Source organism: Penicillium canescens, assembly GCF_028828765.1.
Source record: "Penicillium canescens strain IBT 15451 chromosome Unknown utg000005l_segment0_segment0, whole genome shotgun sequence".
NCBI lineage: Eukaryota > Fungi > Ascomycota > Eurotiomycetes > Eurotiales > Aspergillaceae > Penicillium > Penicillium canescens.
In genome coordinates this window covers 3425377-3443470 of record NW_026703967.1, presented here as the reverse complement: position 1 = coordinate 3443470, position 18094 = coordinate 3425377, and the positions used below count along the sequence as shown (strand labels likewise).

The 18094-nt window shown below is 48.7% G+C and overlaps 9 protein-coding genes across 9 annotated transcripts; 4 read left to right on the top strand and 5 right to left on the bottom strand.

Moving 5' to 3' along the window:
• Positions 1–205: 205 nt before the first annotated feature.
• Positions 206–674, bottom strand: N7446_008921 (GTP-binding protein rhoA; the record flags this gene model as incomplete). Its single annotated transcript, XM_058517666.1, has 3 exons — positions 206–280; positions 309–446; positions 540–674. Coding segments are annotated over 3 exons (348 nt in total), but the record flags the coding sequence as incomplete, so codon positions are not given.
• A 3097-nt stretch (positions 675–3771) lies between these two features.
• On the bottom strand, positions 3772–4641 carry N7446_008920 (HpcH/HpaI aldolase family protein; the record flags this gene model as incomplete). The annotated part of the gene is made up of 1 exon (XM_058517665.1): positions 3772–4641. The coding sequence occupies one exon, from the start codon at positions 4639–4641 to the stop codon at positions 3772–3774; it is 870 nt and encodes a 289-aa protein (XP_058371311.1).
• A 301-nt stretch (positions 4642–4942) lies between these two features.
• Positions 4943–6361, top strand: N7446_008919 (NAD-dependent succinate-semialdehyde dehydrogenase; the record flags this gene model as incomplete). The annotated part of the gene is made up of 1 exon (XM_058517664.1): positions 4943–6361. One exon carries the CDS (start codon positions 4943–4945, stop codon positions 6359–6361), a length of 1419 nt encoding a protein of 472 aa, XP_058371310.1.
• Positions 6362–6791: 430 nt separating this feature from the next.
• On the bottom strand, positions 6792–7586 carry N7446_008918 (SDR family oxidoreductase; the record flags this gene model as incomplete). Its single annotated transcript, XM_058517663.1, has 1 exon — positions 6792–7586. The coding sequence occupies one exon, from the start codon at positions 7584–7586 to the stop codon at positions 6792–6794; it is 795 nt and encodes a 264-aa protein (XP_058371309.1).
• A 447-nt stretch (positions 7587–8033) lies between these two features.
• N7446_008917 (TauD/TfdA dioxygenase family protein) lies at positions 8034–9116 on the top strand (the record flags this gene model as incomplete). Its single annotated transcript, XM_058517662.1, has 1 exon — positions 8034–9116. The coding sequence occupies one exon, from the start codon at positions 8034–8036 to the stop codon at positions 9114–9116; it is 1083 nt and encodes a 360-aa protein (XP_058371308.1).
• Positions 9117–9222: 106 nt separating this feature from the next.
• N7446_008916 (uncharacterized protein) lies at positions 9223–11435 on the bottom strand (the record flags this gene model as incomplete). The annotated part of the gene is made up of 2 exons (XM_058517661.1): positions 9223–9645; positions 10014–11435. 2 exons carry the CDS (start codon positions 11433–11435, stop codon positions 9223–9225), a joined length of 1845 nt encoding a protein of 614 aa, XP_058371307.1.
• Positions 11436–13177: 1742 nt separating this feature from the next.
• On the top strand, positions 13178–14876 carry N7446_008915 (uncharacterized protein; the record flags this gene model as incomplete). The annotated part of the gene is made up of 4 exons (XM_058517660.1): positions 13178–13341; positions 13400–14088; positions 14142–14480; positions 14548–14876. 4 exons carry the CDS (start codon positions 13178–13180, stop codon positions 14874–14876), a joined length of 1521 nt encoding a protein of 506 aa, XP_058371306.1.
• A 497-nt stretch (positions 14877–15373) lies between these two features.
• N7446_008914 (uncharacterized protein) lies at positions 15374–16568 on the bottom strand (the record flags this gene model as incomplete). Its single annotated transcript, XM_058517659.1, has 3 exons — positions 15374–15733; positions 15933–16093; positions 16142–16568. 3 exons carry the CDS (start codon positions 16566–16568, stop codon positions 15374–15376), a joined length of 948 nt encoding a protein of 315 aa, XP_058371305.1.
• On the top strand, positions 16562–17713 carry N7446_008913 (TauD/TfdA family dioxygenase; the record flags this gene model as incomplete). Its single annotated transcript, XM_058517658.1, has 3 exons — positions 16562–16601; positions 16659–17196; positions 17284–17713. 3 exons carry the CDS (start codon positions 16562–16564, stop codon positions 17711–17713), a joined length of 1008 nt encoding a protein of 335 aa, XP_058371304.1.
• Positions 17714–18094: the final 381 nt, after the last annotated feature.

Genomic DNA, 18094 nt, shown 5'->3' with positions numbered 1-18094 from the left:
ATACTCTTGTCTCGATAGAACGTTGCAAGCAGGGTGCTCAATCCACGCCCACCGTCCCTCCGCGGTGAGGTTCTGCTGAGCAACTGCGCAAATACACGGCTCACATACGTTTCGTAGGATTGTTTTCGTCCAGTTCAGAAGGAATGAGACCTGAGAATGGCATCACAACACGTTATGCTACAAGATAGTGCAACACCTCTCAGCTTCACCTTTCTTGGGTTCCAGGAGCGAGGCCACCGCCCCGGTCTGGAAGACATCTTTGACGCCCTCTCCAGTTAGACTAGAACATTCAAGGTATCTGTAGGTACCAATATTATGTGCCAGAGCATCGCCAAGCGATTTAGATTGAGTTCTTCAACGGTGAGTGGGTCATCGCGCAAGTCCTTCTTCAGGCCAACTAGGATAACCGGGATGCTAGGGCAGAAATGGGCGACCTCGATTATCCACTACCAATTCCAACAGATTGTCAGCAAGTAATTTGTTGTCAAAGTACTACTCCTCATTACGAGAAGAAATATAAGAACATGGGGCAAACTGACTTTTTCCTCTACTCTGTCAAGAGAATACGGATCGTCAAGGGCGAAGCTGATGAGGACGACGTGCGCGCCTAGGTATTTGAGTAGCTCAAAACGGTGGAACTCATATGCGCCTGCTGGTCCCACATGTCGAGCCGTACTATGGTTCCATTCCCGTTTTCGTCTGACACATAGAACTCGTAGATACCAGGACAATGTCCCGAAGGCACATTGTTTCTGAGATCAAAGCTACTTTGAGCCTGGGTGATTGAGATTCCATTATCCTTAGGTTCTGTGAATAGGTAATTGTTGCAAGGCGGAAAACAAGAGGCTTACTGTTTCCGGAGAATCTCCGTGTAGCGCAGCCCGTCGTAAAGAAGTCTTTCTGCAACAAAAATCTCCAACTAGGGTCAGCTTCCTATATGCAAAGTGAGAGTCGAAGGTTGAGGCGGATGGATGACACGAAGTCATTTGAAGAAATTATTTGGCTCTTAACAAACAAGAGCTGCATCATAGACGGTGATAGTTTGGAGTCACCACACGAGTTACAATGTGTAGCGTACCTTTCAGTGACCTTCTGTTTAATAGACATAATTTATGTCTGGAACAGGAGAGTCCGTCCTCCTAACTGCGAGTGCGGGCTTGAGCAGGAGACGTTCTCGGGGATCAGTTTGAGGCGGGGTATCACATCGAACAATATTTCGACTAGGAAGCGATATCGTCTCCGTGGTTGAGCGAGAGGGGGCTTCGGCTTCCAACAGTCAAGAGAGCAAGTTAGACAAGTAGAATGTCTAGGGTGGAGAATGCATGTACAGATCCTAGGCTAGGAGTGGTGTAGACCTGATACAATATATAAGTGATCAAACGCGGGGCCAAGGAGGTGATTTTACTTGGCCAATCATGATCTTTGCAGGTCATGGCACGTTAGTGAAGTCGCTAATGCCACGGCCAGCTGTCCTAAATATTACTAGAGAGTAAGCAGAATGAGGGATATAGAGGTCGCGCCGGTATGGTTGTTTCGCATAAAAATACAGCAGTTAATATCGGCTTTTACAAAACAATAATATTTATTCTTAGGAGTTGGAGATCGTCAGATAAGCTATAATGGGTTTAGTATATTCCACGCTAGGTCAGGAAACAATCCATGAGTGTAGGGAGGGGAATCTGATTTTGACGCCTACTGTAACAGCTTTTTAGACTCATTGTGAGACGACTCGCTTAGTCTAATAATGCCGCCAGAAGAAGAATGTCAATTATCCGAACCTTCGATAGTCAGACCTGCCTGCCAAAAATGGCTTCTAGTAATCTCTTTTCTAGCCTAGACCTTGGTAGTACACTAATCAAGAAATGAGCCAAATCCTTGGTCTAAATCCTCTTCATAGAAGCTCCAATCACATCCAATGAAGTCTTTGGGCTCGACAAAAAACTCTTCGATTGGGTAAGGTCCGGAGAATAAAGAGGTAGATAAATTAACTTGTCTCCAGCATCAGCACATATCCGCGCAATTTGGTCTAAGCAGCGTATGATGCATTATCTATGAACAGGACAGAATTCGGCTTCGACGATCTTCCGCAATGCTCAAGAAGCTGATCGATGAAATCTTCGAACGGTGTGACATCTGTTAAGCCGCTAGAGTCGCGAGAAAGCACAATACAAATCTTGGGCATAGGTGGCAGAATTTAATACCGCTCATAACGGTGGAGTTGTGACCCTTATACGGGGCCTACACCGAATAGTGATCAGCCTGTTTGAAGCCTATTCCTAGCCGTAAACTATCACTGTTCAGTTCGTCAATGTCCATGCCAAGCCTGTTGAACGATAGGCTGTCGCCCTCAAAGGGTTTATTTTTATTTTTATTTTTTTGAGGCTAGTTTGTTCCCAAAAATGAATCAAAAACAATAGTCTACCAACAGGCAATCTATCACAGAAGGACCCGGAAGGCCGAGTGGCATATCATCGATTTTGGCACAACGCAGGCAAGACTTCAGAAGCTTAATGACAGCCTCCAGATCCCGTGGAACAAGTGTCGTCTTTTTCACCAACGCTCTTTCGGCTTGCATAAGGGTAGTATTGCCAAACCTGTCCTTTATATTTGGGTCGGCATGGCGCTCCAACAGCGTCCTTACCATAGGCACACGGAATGTGAATCTTGTTGGGAAATATATAACGGTATAGAGACTCTCTGATTGTAATATGTCGAACATTAGAATACTGCTGGTGGTCAGATGATCTTCGTGGCTTGATCCTCTCCTCTTGTATCTGATATTTTGATGCTTGAAGATGGCTTGTGAGTGAAAATGAGATTGGTAGAACCAACTAGAGACGTGTTATTTGCTCTAGTGCTCTAGTATCCGCTAGGCTTTGCTTCCAAAGTCGAAGCCCACAGCCTAAAAAAAGCAAAATATTTGTAACCGGTAGAAGTGAAGGGAGGGGCTAGGGTGTGTGCTGCGCTGCCCCTAATGCCCACGGAACCAAGTCTACCCAACTCGCTCTCTCTCGTCCAGGGATTATTCGAAGGGTAATGGATACTTTGTCCGATCGATCCTAGGTATTTGCCTAAACCAAACCAGACGAGTCAAACTCTGGGTGAGTCTATCCGAAATGTGGACATGTTGGCTCTCACCATGGCAGGGTGGAATCATGGGGCATTTTGCGGCATGTGGAAGGAGGCACGTGCGCATATTTACCGGAAACAGGTGATATATTGACTGGGTATAGGGTCAACCAAACCCTACCCCGAGCCTTTGAGTAACTACGACATGACCGGCTGTATATTACCACCGGCGTTAACACGGCATTCGCAACAACACTTCGACATTCCAAGATAGTGGACCAACCTCTAAGATGATCACAATCACTAGCGCCGTTTAAACTCTCAAGTACGTCATGAACACCTGACTCTGTCTCTAGCTTAAGGAAAGCTAGAATATATCAGGGAGATTTTCGAGCAATGTCAGAGATGTATGTTGAAAGAGATATTCTCGCTATATCTTGAAGGAGGTCAAGCCTGGCACCGTAAACACCCGCCTCGATATGGGGGCTTTGTTGAAATCAATCGACGTTAGCCTTCTACGATTCGACACCAACCCTTCGCTTCAACGGAAATTCCAAAATCTACTATGGGAGCAGTTTTCCATCGTTCATCCTAAGCAAAGCTCATTGACATTGAAGCTCCAAAGTATGTACCGTCCTAACCCCCGACTCTATTCAAGTTGTGCCGTGGTCTAAGAATGCAGAGCCCACTGCTTCATATAATTCAAAAATTGTACGCCTCCAGCCAGTTCGCAGTGCGTCTAGCACCTTCCAATACATAGTCTTGGTCACTCCCGCACATGATGAAGCGCCCAAGCCCAGATGCCATATGGATAAATTTGTCGATGAGATCTTGTCGGGCGTACAGGCCACCGATCCCTATCGCCTTCCCATTTTTGCGACAGACCGAGATAACCCGCTCGTAAATCTCCGTAATTCTCTTGTCATCGTGATCTCCGGGAGCCCCTAAGCAGGCAGACATATCGTTCGTCCCAATGAGAAGAACATCCACATTGTTAGTTGCCGCGATCTCGTCCAGGTTCTCCAACGACTCGAGGGTTTCAATCATGATGATACACATCACTTGCTCGTTGACGGCCATATTCGCCTCGATGGTTGGATATGAGCCATACTGTAGAGCTGCTAGGCCTCCAATTGCGGAACGGTCACCGTCGGGGAAGAATTTTGCGGCACGAGCGGCGTCCAAAGCATCCTGCGCTGTGCGGACATGGGGGATGATGACCGCTTGCGCACCACCATCTAGCACTCTCCCGACAAACGAGCATGCTGTCGAGGGAACTCGTACGACAGGGGTGATGTGGTGAGCTAAAGCGGCAAGCGTGAATTGCATACACTGATCCAGATCGATCGAGCTATGTTCAAGATCGACGAGCACCCCTTGCATCCCCGCAGATTTCGCAAATCCAACAATCTCAACTCCGCGAGAGTACCGTATGGACATGGCGCTGACAACTTTGCCTTGTTTTAGTTGTTGCTTCATCGAATTCGGCTTCGCATTTCGAGCCGCCGACGCTGCCGGCTGACTCGGGGCAGTGTGGTGGTCGCTAACACTGCTGTGGTGATCTAAAGACATTTCGACGACCTCGAATGCACCTCAATTTGCAAAATCCACCATTCTCATTTATAGGCTCAGCAAACGGGCCAGTAGACCAGTCATTACACGTAGTTCACGGGGGACCGCTCTAACGCCGCAGGTGGCCGCGGCGGGTTTAGGCCGGAGAAACGTGCACAAGACCAGCGCGTCACTCTGATAAGATGAAACTCTTCCCGGGGACAAGCTAAGTGGAAACGTTGCTCAGTATCCTAGTACTAGTGTTAAATCTCTTTTTAGCTCTTCTCGATTATCAATTGCAATGTGTCGATCGGATTCAGCCATGCAGTCAGCGCTCAAGGATCCCAAGTTATGGCACGAAAAGGCCTACATCAATGGAAAATGGACGGATTCACGTTCCGGCAAGACATTCGATGTGATAAATCCCTCGACCGGTGACTTGATTGCAAAGCTCCCCGAATTGAGCAAAGAAGATGTGCGAATCGCTTCCGGACTAGCGCTCGCGGCCTTCGAGAAGTGGAAACTGATCAGCCCAAAACTACGCGGGGCGGTCGTCCGGAAATGGGCTCAACTGCTGATGGAAAACACCGAGGATCTAGGGAGGATCATGACGATGGAGAATGGCAAGCCATTCGCCGAGGCGAAGGGCGAAATCGCGTTCGCGGCGAGCTATCTCGAGTTCTACAGTGGCGAGGCGGAAAGGACATACGGGGATATTATCCCGTCGGCCAACCCGGGAAACCGAGTGTTCGTCATTCACCAGCCCATTGGGGTTGTCGCCTGTCTGACTCCCTGGAACTTCCCCGCTGCGATGGTCACCCGAAAGGCCGGGGCAGCCATTGCCGCTGGATGTGCTGCCATCGTCAAACCCGCTGGGGAGACGTCTCTCACCGCACTCGCGATCGCGTACCTCGGGGAACAAGCTGGTCTTCCTCCCGGGGTGCTGAATGTGGTGACGGGAATGCAGAATCTGGCTGAGATCGGCCAGGCACTCTGTGAAGATCAAAACATCAGGAAACTTTCCTTTACCGGGTCGACCGCCGTGGGCAAGTTGTTGATGCGGCAGTGCTCCAACAGCCTGAAAAAGCTCTCCTTGGAGCTCGGGGGCAATTCGCCCTTTATCATCTTCGACGACTGCGACCTGCCAATGACGGTCAACGCCTTGATGGGAGCTAAGATTCGGAATTCCGGCCAGACATGCGTTTGCGCCAACCGGATATACGTTCAGCGTGCTGTATATCCTGAACTGTCCCGTCTCTTGGTGGACAAATTCTCCCAGGTCAAGTGCGGCGATGGATTCGAGGATGGTGTGATCGTTGGGCCGTTGACCGTGCAGCGCGGAGTCGAGAAGGTCCAGGCCCATATCGACGATGCGGTGGATAAAGGTGCCAAAATCCTCTACGGAGGAAAGGCGATGGATCGGAAGGGGTACTTCTTCCAGCCTTCAGTCCTCGCCGATATGAGCGACCGTATGCTTTCACACAACGAAGAGATCTTCGGTCCCGTTGCGGCGCTGTATCCTTTCGATACCGAAGAGGAAGTTCTCAAGATGGCTAATAACTCCGAGGTTGGCCTGGGAAGCTATGTGTGCACGAACAATATGGCACGAGTTTGGCGCATGGCCGAAGGCCTGGAGGTGGGTATGGTTGGAGTCAACACCGGCGTCATTGCCGGGGGGAAATCCCTTTCGGTGGCATCAAGCATAGCGGGTTTGGTGTGGAAGGTGGGAAATGGGGGGTGAAAGAGTTTACGACCACGAAGAGCATCGTTATGGCGGTACCTGCGATATAGAGCAGCGTAGATTTGCGATGAGCGTAGCTCAAGAAGCATAGCTATTCTAAATCGAATGTCCAACCGTATTGGCGGCTACCTACTATCTAGCACTATAGTAACTAAGATTTACTTTAACTATGTATTGTTAGGGAATAGCAAAATAGACAACGTGAAGTGAGAAGGATGTCACAAAAGATGGTAGGATGCATTCCCTGAAGTGGTAGGATACGGTGCTCTGTGTATTTTTGTCCGACTCATGAGTAGGCAGGCGCTAGGATTTCGATGGTAATGACTAGGGCCGGAGAATCATACGATAGAGGCCATACGATAGAGACCATGTATTATCTTAGACACTATGCGCGCATATTTCATGTTATTTGTCTGCCCTTATGACTATACTATATACTTCTTCCCCCGTCAACATGATGATCGACACCGGTGATAAAGGAGCTCTCGTCGCTTGCCAGCCACAGAGCAGTATTAGCCACGTCCTCGGTCGTGGTCACACGCCCGAGAGGAATCTGCAAAAGCTGGGTCGCCTTGGTGTGTTGCTCCGGCGTGTTGTCAAATCCAGGGACAAAGTTGTTGGCGAGCTGGGTCGGAACCAAGACCGGACAGACACAATTGACCCGGATACCCTCCGCACCAAACTCATGGGCGAGAGCTTTCGAGGCATTAGACACCGCCGCCTTCGACGAGTTGTACCATGTGAGTCTGCCCCGTGGGCGAATGGCGGCAATTGACGAAATGTTGATCACGGCACCCCCCTGGTTCTCAATCATCATAGGGAAGATGGTCTGGACGGAGTGGAAGATCGATTTGACATTGACCGAATAGACTTTGTCGAAATTCGCCTCCGACACGGTCAACGATGACTGTGTAGGATAAGCTGTGCCGGCATTGTTCACGAGGATGTCAAGCCGGGCGCCGAACTGAGACTTGATTTTGTCCACGATATTCTCCCAGTCGGATCGTGAGGTGACATTCGCGACCACGTAGCCCGCCTCAACGCCCTCTGACGAGAGTGATTCGGCTACGGCTTTCGCTGCTTCCTCATTCATATCGGCGATGAGAATAGATGCTCCCTCCTTCGCGAAACGACGGCTGATGGCCTCTCCGATTCCCATGGCGCCGCCCGTCACGAGCGCCACCTTGCCTGCAAGCCGTCCATTTGCATGACCATTCGTTGCCATCTTTCTCTTGTCTTCAGGGAATTGCCTTAGTGCTTTCGTGGGGCATTTTCAGGTAGCTCTACGCGTCTTTTTATCCCAGTCTCGTCGGCCACCTCCTCACGGGTCTTTCTTTGCCTTCTAAACGGCCCACCAACGGGCCCGGCATACACCCGCACACGACGTCCGTCTTAACGCCGCAGGGGCTTTTCTTTCCCTTCTCCCTTCACCCTTACCTTGGAAATGATGGCTGAGGTCTGAATTGCCGTGTTCCGACACCATTCGACTTGTTTGATCGGTCTTGCGGCGACACTAAGAAAACCGTATCAGGGCTGGTATCGGAAGAAACCCATAATACCGCAGATTGCCCACGCATAAAAGAGCAGGCAGACTTGGTTCCGTGGCTAATAGGAGAAGCCTGGCATACAACTCATCGCCCAGATCTTAGGGTGCCCTGTTCAATTGCACATCATGTTTTCCCTTCGGCAATCTCTGAGACACTTCTGTCATATCAACTCGTCTACTCATCAGACGAAGCGACACTTAGCCAGCGCAGCTGCACGTATCCCCCGAGCCAAGCCCATTAGTCCGTGCTTTGGTGCCGAGGTTGATGGAGTCGACTGGTCCCGACCGCTCGCACCAGAGGTCGTGAGAGAGATTATTCAATTGCAGAACCGATGGGGAGTTCTGGTCTTTCGCCAAACTGGGCTGGACGACGCCAGCCACGTCGCATATTCGAAGAATTTTGGGGCACTTGAGACCGCCCATGCCATGAACAAGCCTCGGCGAGCCTCATTGCCCCAGCTGTATGACGCAGGAAATTTAGGTCCTGATGACCGGATAATCCCTCAATTCAGCCGAGCTTGGTGGCATACCAAAGGAAATGGGCTATGGCACACGGACTCGTCTTTCCACCAGCATCGGTCATCCTACAGTGCCTTACGAGCGGTTGAACTGCCACCAGCCGGAGGACAAACGAAGTACGCCGACATGAGAGCAGCCTATCTAGGTTTGCCGGATGATATCAAGGGGAGAATAGAAAACTTGGTGATGGAACACTGGATTTGGCATTCCCGAAAGCTGGCGGCACCCCAAGAATTCGATAAACCGACCGACGAAGAGAAAGCGACACTCCCGCCAGCATACCACAAGCTCGTTCAGGTTGCTCCTGACGGCATGAATAAAACTCTGTACATTGCAAGCCACGCACGACGAATCATCGGCCTCACGGACAGGGAGTCAACGTCTTTGATTAAAGCCTTGTTGGATCATGCCCAGCAACCACAGTATCAGATCACAGTGAAGTGGAAGAATGTTGGTGATCTCGTGCAATGGGATAATCGTTGTACTATGCATAGAGCGACTGCGTTCCAGGATCAGAAGAACCGCAGAGATATGCGGCGAACCACAACTCATGATCATGGACCGGCAGCATTTGGTGTGAAGAATCAGCTTTCGGCGGACGATATCGACATCCGGGTCGGTGGCAAGATTGACATCTCCGCATCACCAACTCCAGAAACGCAAACTCAAGAGCAAATTCTGCGAATGTAATTTTTGTGGGCTTTTTAATTCGGATAATTATAGTTACATTGCTGCAAATTCATAGAGTACAAGTCCAACGTGCTAAACCAATGTAGGTTTCTCGGAGTCAAAAAATCTATTCCCCTGGCACTATAGAGGCTTGATCAGCGGTAAGCCAGAACGGCCAATTCGCCACATCGAGGTCAAATATGTTGTACTGAGCAGAGTCTGTGAGGGGTTGCATGCCCAAAGCTTCACCAGGCACGGCGACCTGGGTCATATATGAATCAAAAGCCTGGCCACAATCTAGTAGCAGGTCGTTGTATTCATGGTCAACCCCATCGACGTTATAGGTATCCGGCGAATCGGTCGACACCGCCTGAGTTGGGGACAACTGTCCATTGACCTCCGGGAAAAGTTGGTCTGCAGCCTCTGTCTCTTGACCGGCGCTGGGCGCTTGGGGGCTGTTGGAGTTCTCATCAGAGTTAAGCTCCTGGTTTGTTGATGGACCGATCCGCAATACCGAGGACGTGTCTTTGATGTCCTTTCTCAGCAGGCACTGGGGGGGAACCGGCGCCGGATATTCACTGTCCCCTTGGCAACATTATCCAGGCGGCTTAACGCTCGCCAACAACATTGAATGCTATCATTCTGATCTTGAATCCTAGAGAAGATCCGAATGCATGATTTCCAAGAGTTGAAGGCTCGTATTTTTATATGGGACTTTGTTTCTCGTGCTCGTAATGCAACCAGGCATATCAATGCTGCATGGAATGCTCGGAACCATTGCATCCATGCGATACGTGCGATCTTAGGAAACGAATCTTGTAAGATTTTCCATCCTTCTGCAACAGCTATTGCTGCCTCTATGCAAGGTTCTGCTGCCTCGGGATGCGAATCCGATAGAAGCGGACGTCGATAAAGTACAAGCTCGTTGTGATTGACGATAATATGTAAAATTAAGGCCTGAACGTAATGGACCTTTTCTTCCTGGTCGTTCAGATCCTGGAGAGATAACCCAGGTAGCTGGAATCTGAACGATGGTGGTAGGTTCTGATACCACTGTCGGAGTTGTTGTGAGATCGATTTCTCCCTAGCAAGTGTTGAAGATTCAGGTGTGGTGAATGAGTTTGTAACCAGATCACGGGTGATTTCCATCAGTTCCCAAGCATATCGATTGTAAGAGATCTCGTGAGGATGAACAGTAACCGCGCTATTTACACCAAACAATTCCGCGTCGCTCATATCTCGCGGCAACGCGCAATCAAAGAAGCCTAGGCCGTTGGGTCGTCCGAACATGACGCTCAATGCAGTCTCCTGTCCAACAATGGCATGGAACAGTCTGCGACGGATTTCACTCTCCTCTGGAACGAGGCTAGATATAAGACTTGGGTCGCGATGGAGCCCCATCGACTGGGCCAAACGGATCACCATCCCTAGTAATGGCCAATATTCGTTTAGTTTTCCTTCATGCTGTTGGTAAACAGCGATGAAGCAGAATGTCGCCATTGTATCAATGGATGGTGATGTCAGAAAGTTGGACAATCGCAGAAGTTGAAAGGAAGCCGAAATAAAATTGAATGACGTTCGGTTGGCAGCCACGAGATTCCCTAAACCAAGCACAGCAAATACAAGAGCGGCTTCTTGTGGCTCCGGTGCGACTGCTATATTCATGCATCGCTCATATCTTTGTAAGATCCAAGGCATAGGAAGGTAGTGATGAAGAGGGTCGACAATCTCGACGAAGCTATCTAAGATAGCGTCAAGGCTTTCACGAGCGATGCTTCGAAGGCAAGCGCAGATGTCACCAACGCCACAATCCGTCACATTTCCTATCGGTAAGATACTGCCACCCTCATTCCTGCTTGATATGCTGCTATCAGTGCCTCCAAAAAACGCAAATAATAGATCTGATGGTTGGTTTGGATGCAAAGCCATCATCTGATGAAGGAGATCTGGGGCCGCAGGTCCTCCAAGGTAGAAGGAACGACCATAATATACCCCGTCTTGATCGTGAGCCTTTTCCGGGGTCCTTCGCCTCTTCCGCGAATTGACAGGATCAGTGTTGCGGTCACGCAGCTGCATAATCACGGCTTCGAGCTGAGTTATCCGTGATCGCAAAATCCTGTTCTCCGCATCTACCGATGTTGTATCGTCCTCCAGGATCTCCAAATCCTCGGCTGCCAGTGCTTCATAGGTGCAATTCTTGGTAGTCTGACGTTTAAGGCATTGCGAACAAGGCTTCTTTCGGTTGCATTTCCTCTTCGAGCGATGGCAAGGGATGCAGGCTTGTATGATTCGTGATCGAGATCGCTTTTGGGGTGGATGATCTTCTATCTCCGACGCCATATTTAACATCAGAGAAAAGGTTGAATCTTCTTGAGAGAAGCGACAAAATTGGAAAGCAAGACGCGCCCAAATAGCCGAGGGTTTCGTCTTTCCACCATGCGGGGTAACATATTTTGGTGGATGCTCGCCACAATGCCCTAAGCCCGAGACAAAGGGTTCGCCTACCATAGTAAGGTAATCAACTCAGTTAAAGCAACCGCCGACGGGTAGATCACGCGTGAGCCCTTGCAGAATGCCTCGGGCGGCCAAATGAACTCGAAGCTAGCATCAATCAGTAGAATCCATAACAGGCTGACGGTTATTTTAATTATTCCTTAACTGCGTTTGATGCTAAAAATTGGAACATTTGGCAATACGTTTTTGGCTCCATTTCAATGTCGTGAATCGATATTGAGTGGTACTTCTTGATTAATATAGGGCCATATTAGAAGGACCCCCTAAGGAAGCTATTCGGACCCCTTCTCCATTTACCTAACCGAAATACATAAGGCGTAGTAATTGTATTATTCGCGCATTATTTGGTAAAAATGCATGCATTACTTGGCAATGCTAATGCACCGAGGACTGCCCTTAATATACATTTCGAAAACTCTGCGGAAATGAACGAGCTGGCCTATGTATCGGCTAGCGGCTATTTTACGTCAAATTTTTTAAATAATTCGTATGAGAATAGTGAAGGAATCGTGTCAATTTCATCACATGGGCTATTTGTTAAGGTCTCCGACGGCTTTTTTAGGGCTCCCTGACGCTTCCTAGGCCGATCGGAGTAGGGAACTCTCGTCCTTAGACATAGGAATGCTCGCCGGCGATAGTTTAGTCGGTGGTAGACTAAGAGACATAAGCTAAATATACAGAAAAGCGACTTATTTTTACTAGTGGTTTACATAGTAAATATAAGTACTCAAAATGTATATTAGGGGCGGTCCTCGGTGCATTAGAATTGCCAATGTATGCATTTTTACCAAATAATGCGCCTGAGATACAATTACTACGCCTTATCTATTACGGTTAGATAAATGGAGAAGGGGTCCGAATAGCTTCATTAGAGGGCCCTTCTAATGTGGCCCTTAATATATCTAAATATTCTGTATTTTCACAATTCTTGTTGTCCTGTTTGTCCTGTTTGTGACCAAAGTGGGGCACTAGTAGCCTATAGTGGGTTGGTTACCCATGAGCCATAGCCATGGGTTAGGGTTGTGGGGTTATGTTGGGGTTAATGTCGAAGTCTAATTTCGAGATCTGGCTTGCGACGGGCTTGAGTTAAGATGGTCGAGAACCATAATCATTCTCCCCACAGATGAATGATCACCACGCTGACCATACCTCGTTTCAAGACGAACTGAAAGTCTTTCATCTTTTCGGATGAGGTAAATATTGATTAATTACCGAGGCAACCGGTGTTTCAACCAGCTCCCATTAATCCTAAATGCTGCGATCCACTAATGGGCCGTCTTAACGCCGCAGAAGGGGTGACCCATCGCGCAGCCGGTTCTCATTGGCTTATTGTTCTTGAACGGCGTTTACACGGCGTTTGCAAATCATTGGTCATCTCCTGAACTAATCTGAGACGCATTCGGGCGAGATCCCATGAGGACAAACTTTGTGGGGTAAGGTCAGCGCCTTGAGCCAAAGAACCCAATTTGAAAATCAGTATAAAAATAAGGCATATCTAAGCTCACAGAGGTGGCGACTTTTTGAAGTGATTCTTTTTTGGTTGTCATATTCTCCCTTCTAGGTCCAAGATGGGTGTTATTCAGAATCTCAAACTGTGGAAAAACAATGTTACCCACATTGATGCGAATGGCAATGAGGTAACGGAGGAGGTTCCTCGCGTCATGCCGCCCCCACCGTGGAAAGTGGTTGCTCTTCTTGACTTGAAAGCATGGCTATATTTTTGTCTTGGATTGTGAGATTGCATGTGCTTGTGTATCCTATCCTATCGGGGCTAATTCTTTTTGAGGCAGGGCTGCTTGGACGGCGGATGGTTACGACTTCAACGCAGTCAACCTCGTTGCCACTGACTTGGCAACTGTATATGGCAGAGACTTGAGCAGTATCACGTTATCCATCACACTTACTCTCCTCTTTCGGTCAGTGGGAGCAGTCCTTTTCGGTATCATGTCCGACTGCTTCGGTCGAAAATGGCCATTGTCGGCAGATCTATGGATCTTGGCTGGCCTTCAAGTTGCTACGGCTTATGTGACGGAGTTTTCGTCATTTATTGCCATTAGAGCTATATTTGGTGTCGCCATGGGAGGTATATGGGGACTTTCTGCAGCCATGTCTATGGAAAACATGCCTGTTGAGGCCCGTGGCTTGTTTTCAGGGCTATTGCAACAAGGTTATGCCCTGGGCTATCTGATTGCTGCCGTGGTCAATATCACGGCTGTCCGTTACACAAGTGAAGGTTATAAGGCCATCTTTCATGTTGGAGCTGGCTTTACAGGCTTGGTAGCCTTAATTGTCATGTTCATACCAGAATCCCCTATTTTTGTGAATGACGACGGGGAAAACGCTGGTCAAATGCCTCTTCGGCATAAAGTTGCCGGCGTGTGGCGGGACTTAAAATTGGCCTCGCGGTTATATTGGAAGATTTTCTTGTATTGCATTGCTTTGTGCATGGGGTTTAACTGGATGAGTCATGGTTCGCAGGGTAAGGAGATCAAAACATATTTTCCTCGAAACGTTGTCTCATTCTACGCACAGATATTTACCCATCCTATTTGAAGGTCCAAAAAGGATTTTCATCTGACCAGGCCAGTGTTGCAACAATCATCGGTCAATGTGGCGCCATCGTGGGAGGAGCTATTTGTGGTTATTATTCTCAGTTCTTCGGTCGTCGTTTGACGGTTGTGGTGGCTTGCTGCTTCGGCGCTTGCATAATCCCGCTTTGGACTATCCCAAACACATGGAGCCCAATTGTCGCTGGTACCTTTTTAATCCAGGCAGCAGTTAATGGGGCATGGGGCATTATGCCGATATTCTTGAATGAGTATTCCCCGCCGCAATTTCGTGGTGTCTTTCCAGGTACGGTTTATCAGATAGGTGAGCCCCTCTCCCCCTCTCGCGGGACGCTATTTGCCGCTTATCCTGTGACTTATCGATACTGCAGGGAATATGCTGTCTTCTCCTGCTGCACAGATCTCAACTGTTGCAGCCAGTAATTGGATCCGCGACACACCCTCAGGGCCAAAACCAAATTACAGTCAAGTTATGACAATCACCATGTGTATTGTCTTCACTGCCTGTGCTATTATCATGGCCTGTGGACAGGAACGGCTGGGAAGCCGTTTTGAGGTGGTCACCAGAGCAGGGGCTGCGCAAAAGATCAACCCAGAAGACAAAATCCACAGTGTTGAAGATGGTGAGTGTGAAACTGGTCTAGACGACGCAGTTTCCCACAAGGAAGCTCCTAGAGCAGTGTACATCGAGCAGGTTTAATGGCGCCCCAGTTGAAAGTATATCTTAACCTATTAATCCATTGCCGCTCGTTTTGTGCATTAAAACATGAAGTGCCTCTTTAGCTAACACATGTTCGAGTTCAACCCCGAGCTGAAGCATAATAAAGAAGTCCCATTGGGATACCTTTGCTTTGTGCCAATAGATTACAAGCAATTGACAGCCAGGCTATCTTTCATGAAATGGTCTGGAGGTGTTTCACCGGATTATGAACTGAACGAGATCGTGTGTTTATAGTCAACTGTAACTCGTCAGGGTATCATCATATGGAGCTAACGTTGATCATTCCACCAGAGGTGAAGGATATAAGCAAAATAAGGAACCTAACACCATTGCAATGTATGCCGTTTGTAGAAATTCCATTATCGCATTTGCTATTCTTCAAATAGTCCGTTGGTACTTCTCTACAGTATATCGTCAGTGGTACATCGGATTTTAGGTCCTGTGAGATGGCCTTCCCTTTCATTCTGGGGGATTATTTAACTAGTAAGAGCAACCATGGCTAAAGCAGACGTCGCATCCTTCGTAGAAGCAGAAATCACATCCTCCGAGACTGCCCCTGTTCTCCACATTCCCAATCCTACAAAACGTCCTTTCACAGAATAGTATGTGCCTACGCTGCAACTCTTGCGGACTTGGCGCTCTTCATCCCAGAACCATTCAAACGACCGTAAATCCAGCAGGGGCTGCAGCATATACTGGGTTGCTGCCGAATAAATGTCTTGGCTGTCGAGAGAGGTTAGCGTCGACTGCCATTGCTCAATGGAAATGTTTCTTCCTAGCAGGATGCCGGCTCCGCGAGCATCCCCGGTGGGTTTGAGGATATACTGGTCTTTGATCTCGAGGGGTTAGTGTGGGTAAGATGGAGGAGGTCTCTGAAAGCAGGCGTTCCGGGACGGATGGCAAGGATGGCAGAGTTGATATGTTCACGCAGGATCTGCGCTTGTGCAGGAGACAATACTCGTTGCATATAAACGAGGCTGTCTAGCTCCTGGAGGATAATGCCTAGGACGCGTTTATCGTGGGCGATGAACACACTCCGGGGGTTATTCCTGCAGCACGCGGCAATGTGTCGCACATCTCACGGGATAGAGAGAAGAGCTCAAAATCGTAGAGCTGCAGACCCACCTGGTGCACTGGCTCTAGCATCTCACCATCTACCTCGAGATTGGAACCCGGTGGAGTTTTGATCGTGGGACCTGCCTTCAAAGCACAGCATAAGGTGAACCCGGTTTAGCTGGTTGTACTGTGCACTATACGGAGATCTCCTAGCCTGACGGTTCTCGGCCTCCTCCCGGTTCGCTCTTCAATAAAGCCAAACAGAGGGTTATTAGAAGGAAAACCTTTGGCAAAGTGAACCGGGCCATCCGGGTCAAACAAGTCAAACAGGCTTTCTAGGAGTACATTGTACTTCGTGGCAGGTTCGATCAAGGGCGTATTCCATGTGCTGCCGCTTAGTGCCTCGTAGGCCGTTGCAACATAGTGGAGAAAACTGATGGGTAACCGGTCGTTGATTTCACAGACGCGAAATTCCGGGATTTCATGGTCTGTGACTGGGAGCAAGATATCTGGTCGTAGATTGCTCTGGTGGCCTTGGAATTGTGGTATGATACCGTGTGCAGTCGCTTTATCTATCCACTGCAAGAGTTTCTCGACATGGGGTCCCAATGTCATTCGACTTGGTAGACCTGGAAAATCTCATGGTAGGTACCTAACCGATCACAGCCAGCACATCATGAGGTGCCAAGTTAAACATTTTAATAGATGACGACTTCGCCATCATCCACGACGCTCTAAACCACCACCATTTTGTCTTATTCAAAAAACAACAAGATCCCTCTCCTAGAGCCCAGTACGAGCTGACCGAACGTTTCGATCCGGCCTCCGAAGAGTACGGCCATGACAAAACCGCTGATAATTATATCCATGGATACTTCATGGGAATCCCCAATCAACCCCAGGTTCAGATAAAGGGTCACGGTTTCATCAAGTCTTTCATGGGCCTCCAAGACATCAAGCTGCGGCATCCTCATCACAGCCGTACCTATAGTGAGGTGATTTCTGAGGACCAAGGCGACGACGCGTACACCCGCTTCAATCGCTGGAATATTGATGCGGGGTTGTATGATCTCAACCCGCCAAAAGTCACTACCCTTATGGCGGTGCAAGTGCCCAAATGTCGTCGCCAGACGATCTTGTACGATGATGGTTACGGGGAAAAGCTGACTGCACCGCTCAACATGCTTTCTCCGGAAGATCAGGAATTCTTCCGTACAAGCAAAGCGGAATACGCACCACATCCGTACGTCACCTCAAACTATAGATAGAAACAAATTTTAGCTACACGTAATTAAATCACACAAGCCACTGACCAGGAAAAAAATTACAGATACAACTGGGTCAAACCCGCCAAAATGCATCCCACCGGCCTCAGCGTCTACACCGAAGGCCGTGAGAAGCCCGAATCCAAGCTGCCCCCTATCGATCCTTCTAAGATCCAAATTCTCCCCATGGCCTGGAAGAACCCGGTAACAGGTAAACTATCTCTACAGGTCCACCCAGCGCCAATCCGTAAGATCCATTGCGCCGATGGGAGCATCATTGACATTTTAAAGGAGGTTCGAGATCTGATGTACCGTCTTCAGCGTCCCGCGATCAGTCCACAGTATGTATACGCGCATGACTGGGAAGAGGGGGATATGGTGCTGTTCAATAACCATGGCGTGTCGCATACAGTGGTGGGATCGTTGAAACCTGATGATATAAGAGTTTTTAGACAGTGTAATCTGGCTGCTTCGGAGCCGCCAGAGGGGCCTTGATTGTTTCCTTATTTTTTCCCTCGGTATCTATTGTATACCATCGCATATAAGAAAAACGACGCCTAGAAGACTGCTGATCCTGAATCTACAACATACAAGGCGATCTCTCATACTAAGACAGGTATTACTTATCCAGCATAGCAGCTTACACAAAGCGAGAGTCTCGTCACTCGAGGCTACCGTCAGCGTATAGTACGTCCATTAACTGGTGTCACCACCTACAGTCTTCGTTTGTTTCCATTATATCCACATAATACTGGACCTTACATAATGGGTCCTCGGATATATCATATACCCGAGGCCATCCGGATCATCTATAGACCGGGTTTCACGCGGTATTCATAAGGTAACTTAATGCCGACACCTTAACACATAAACCGT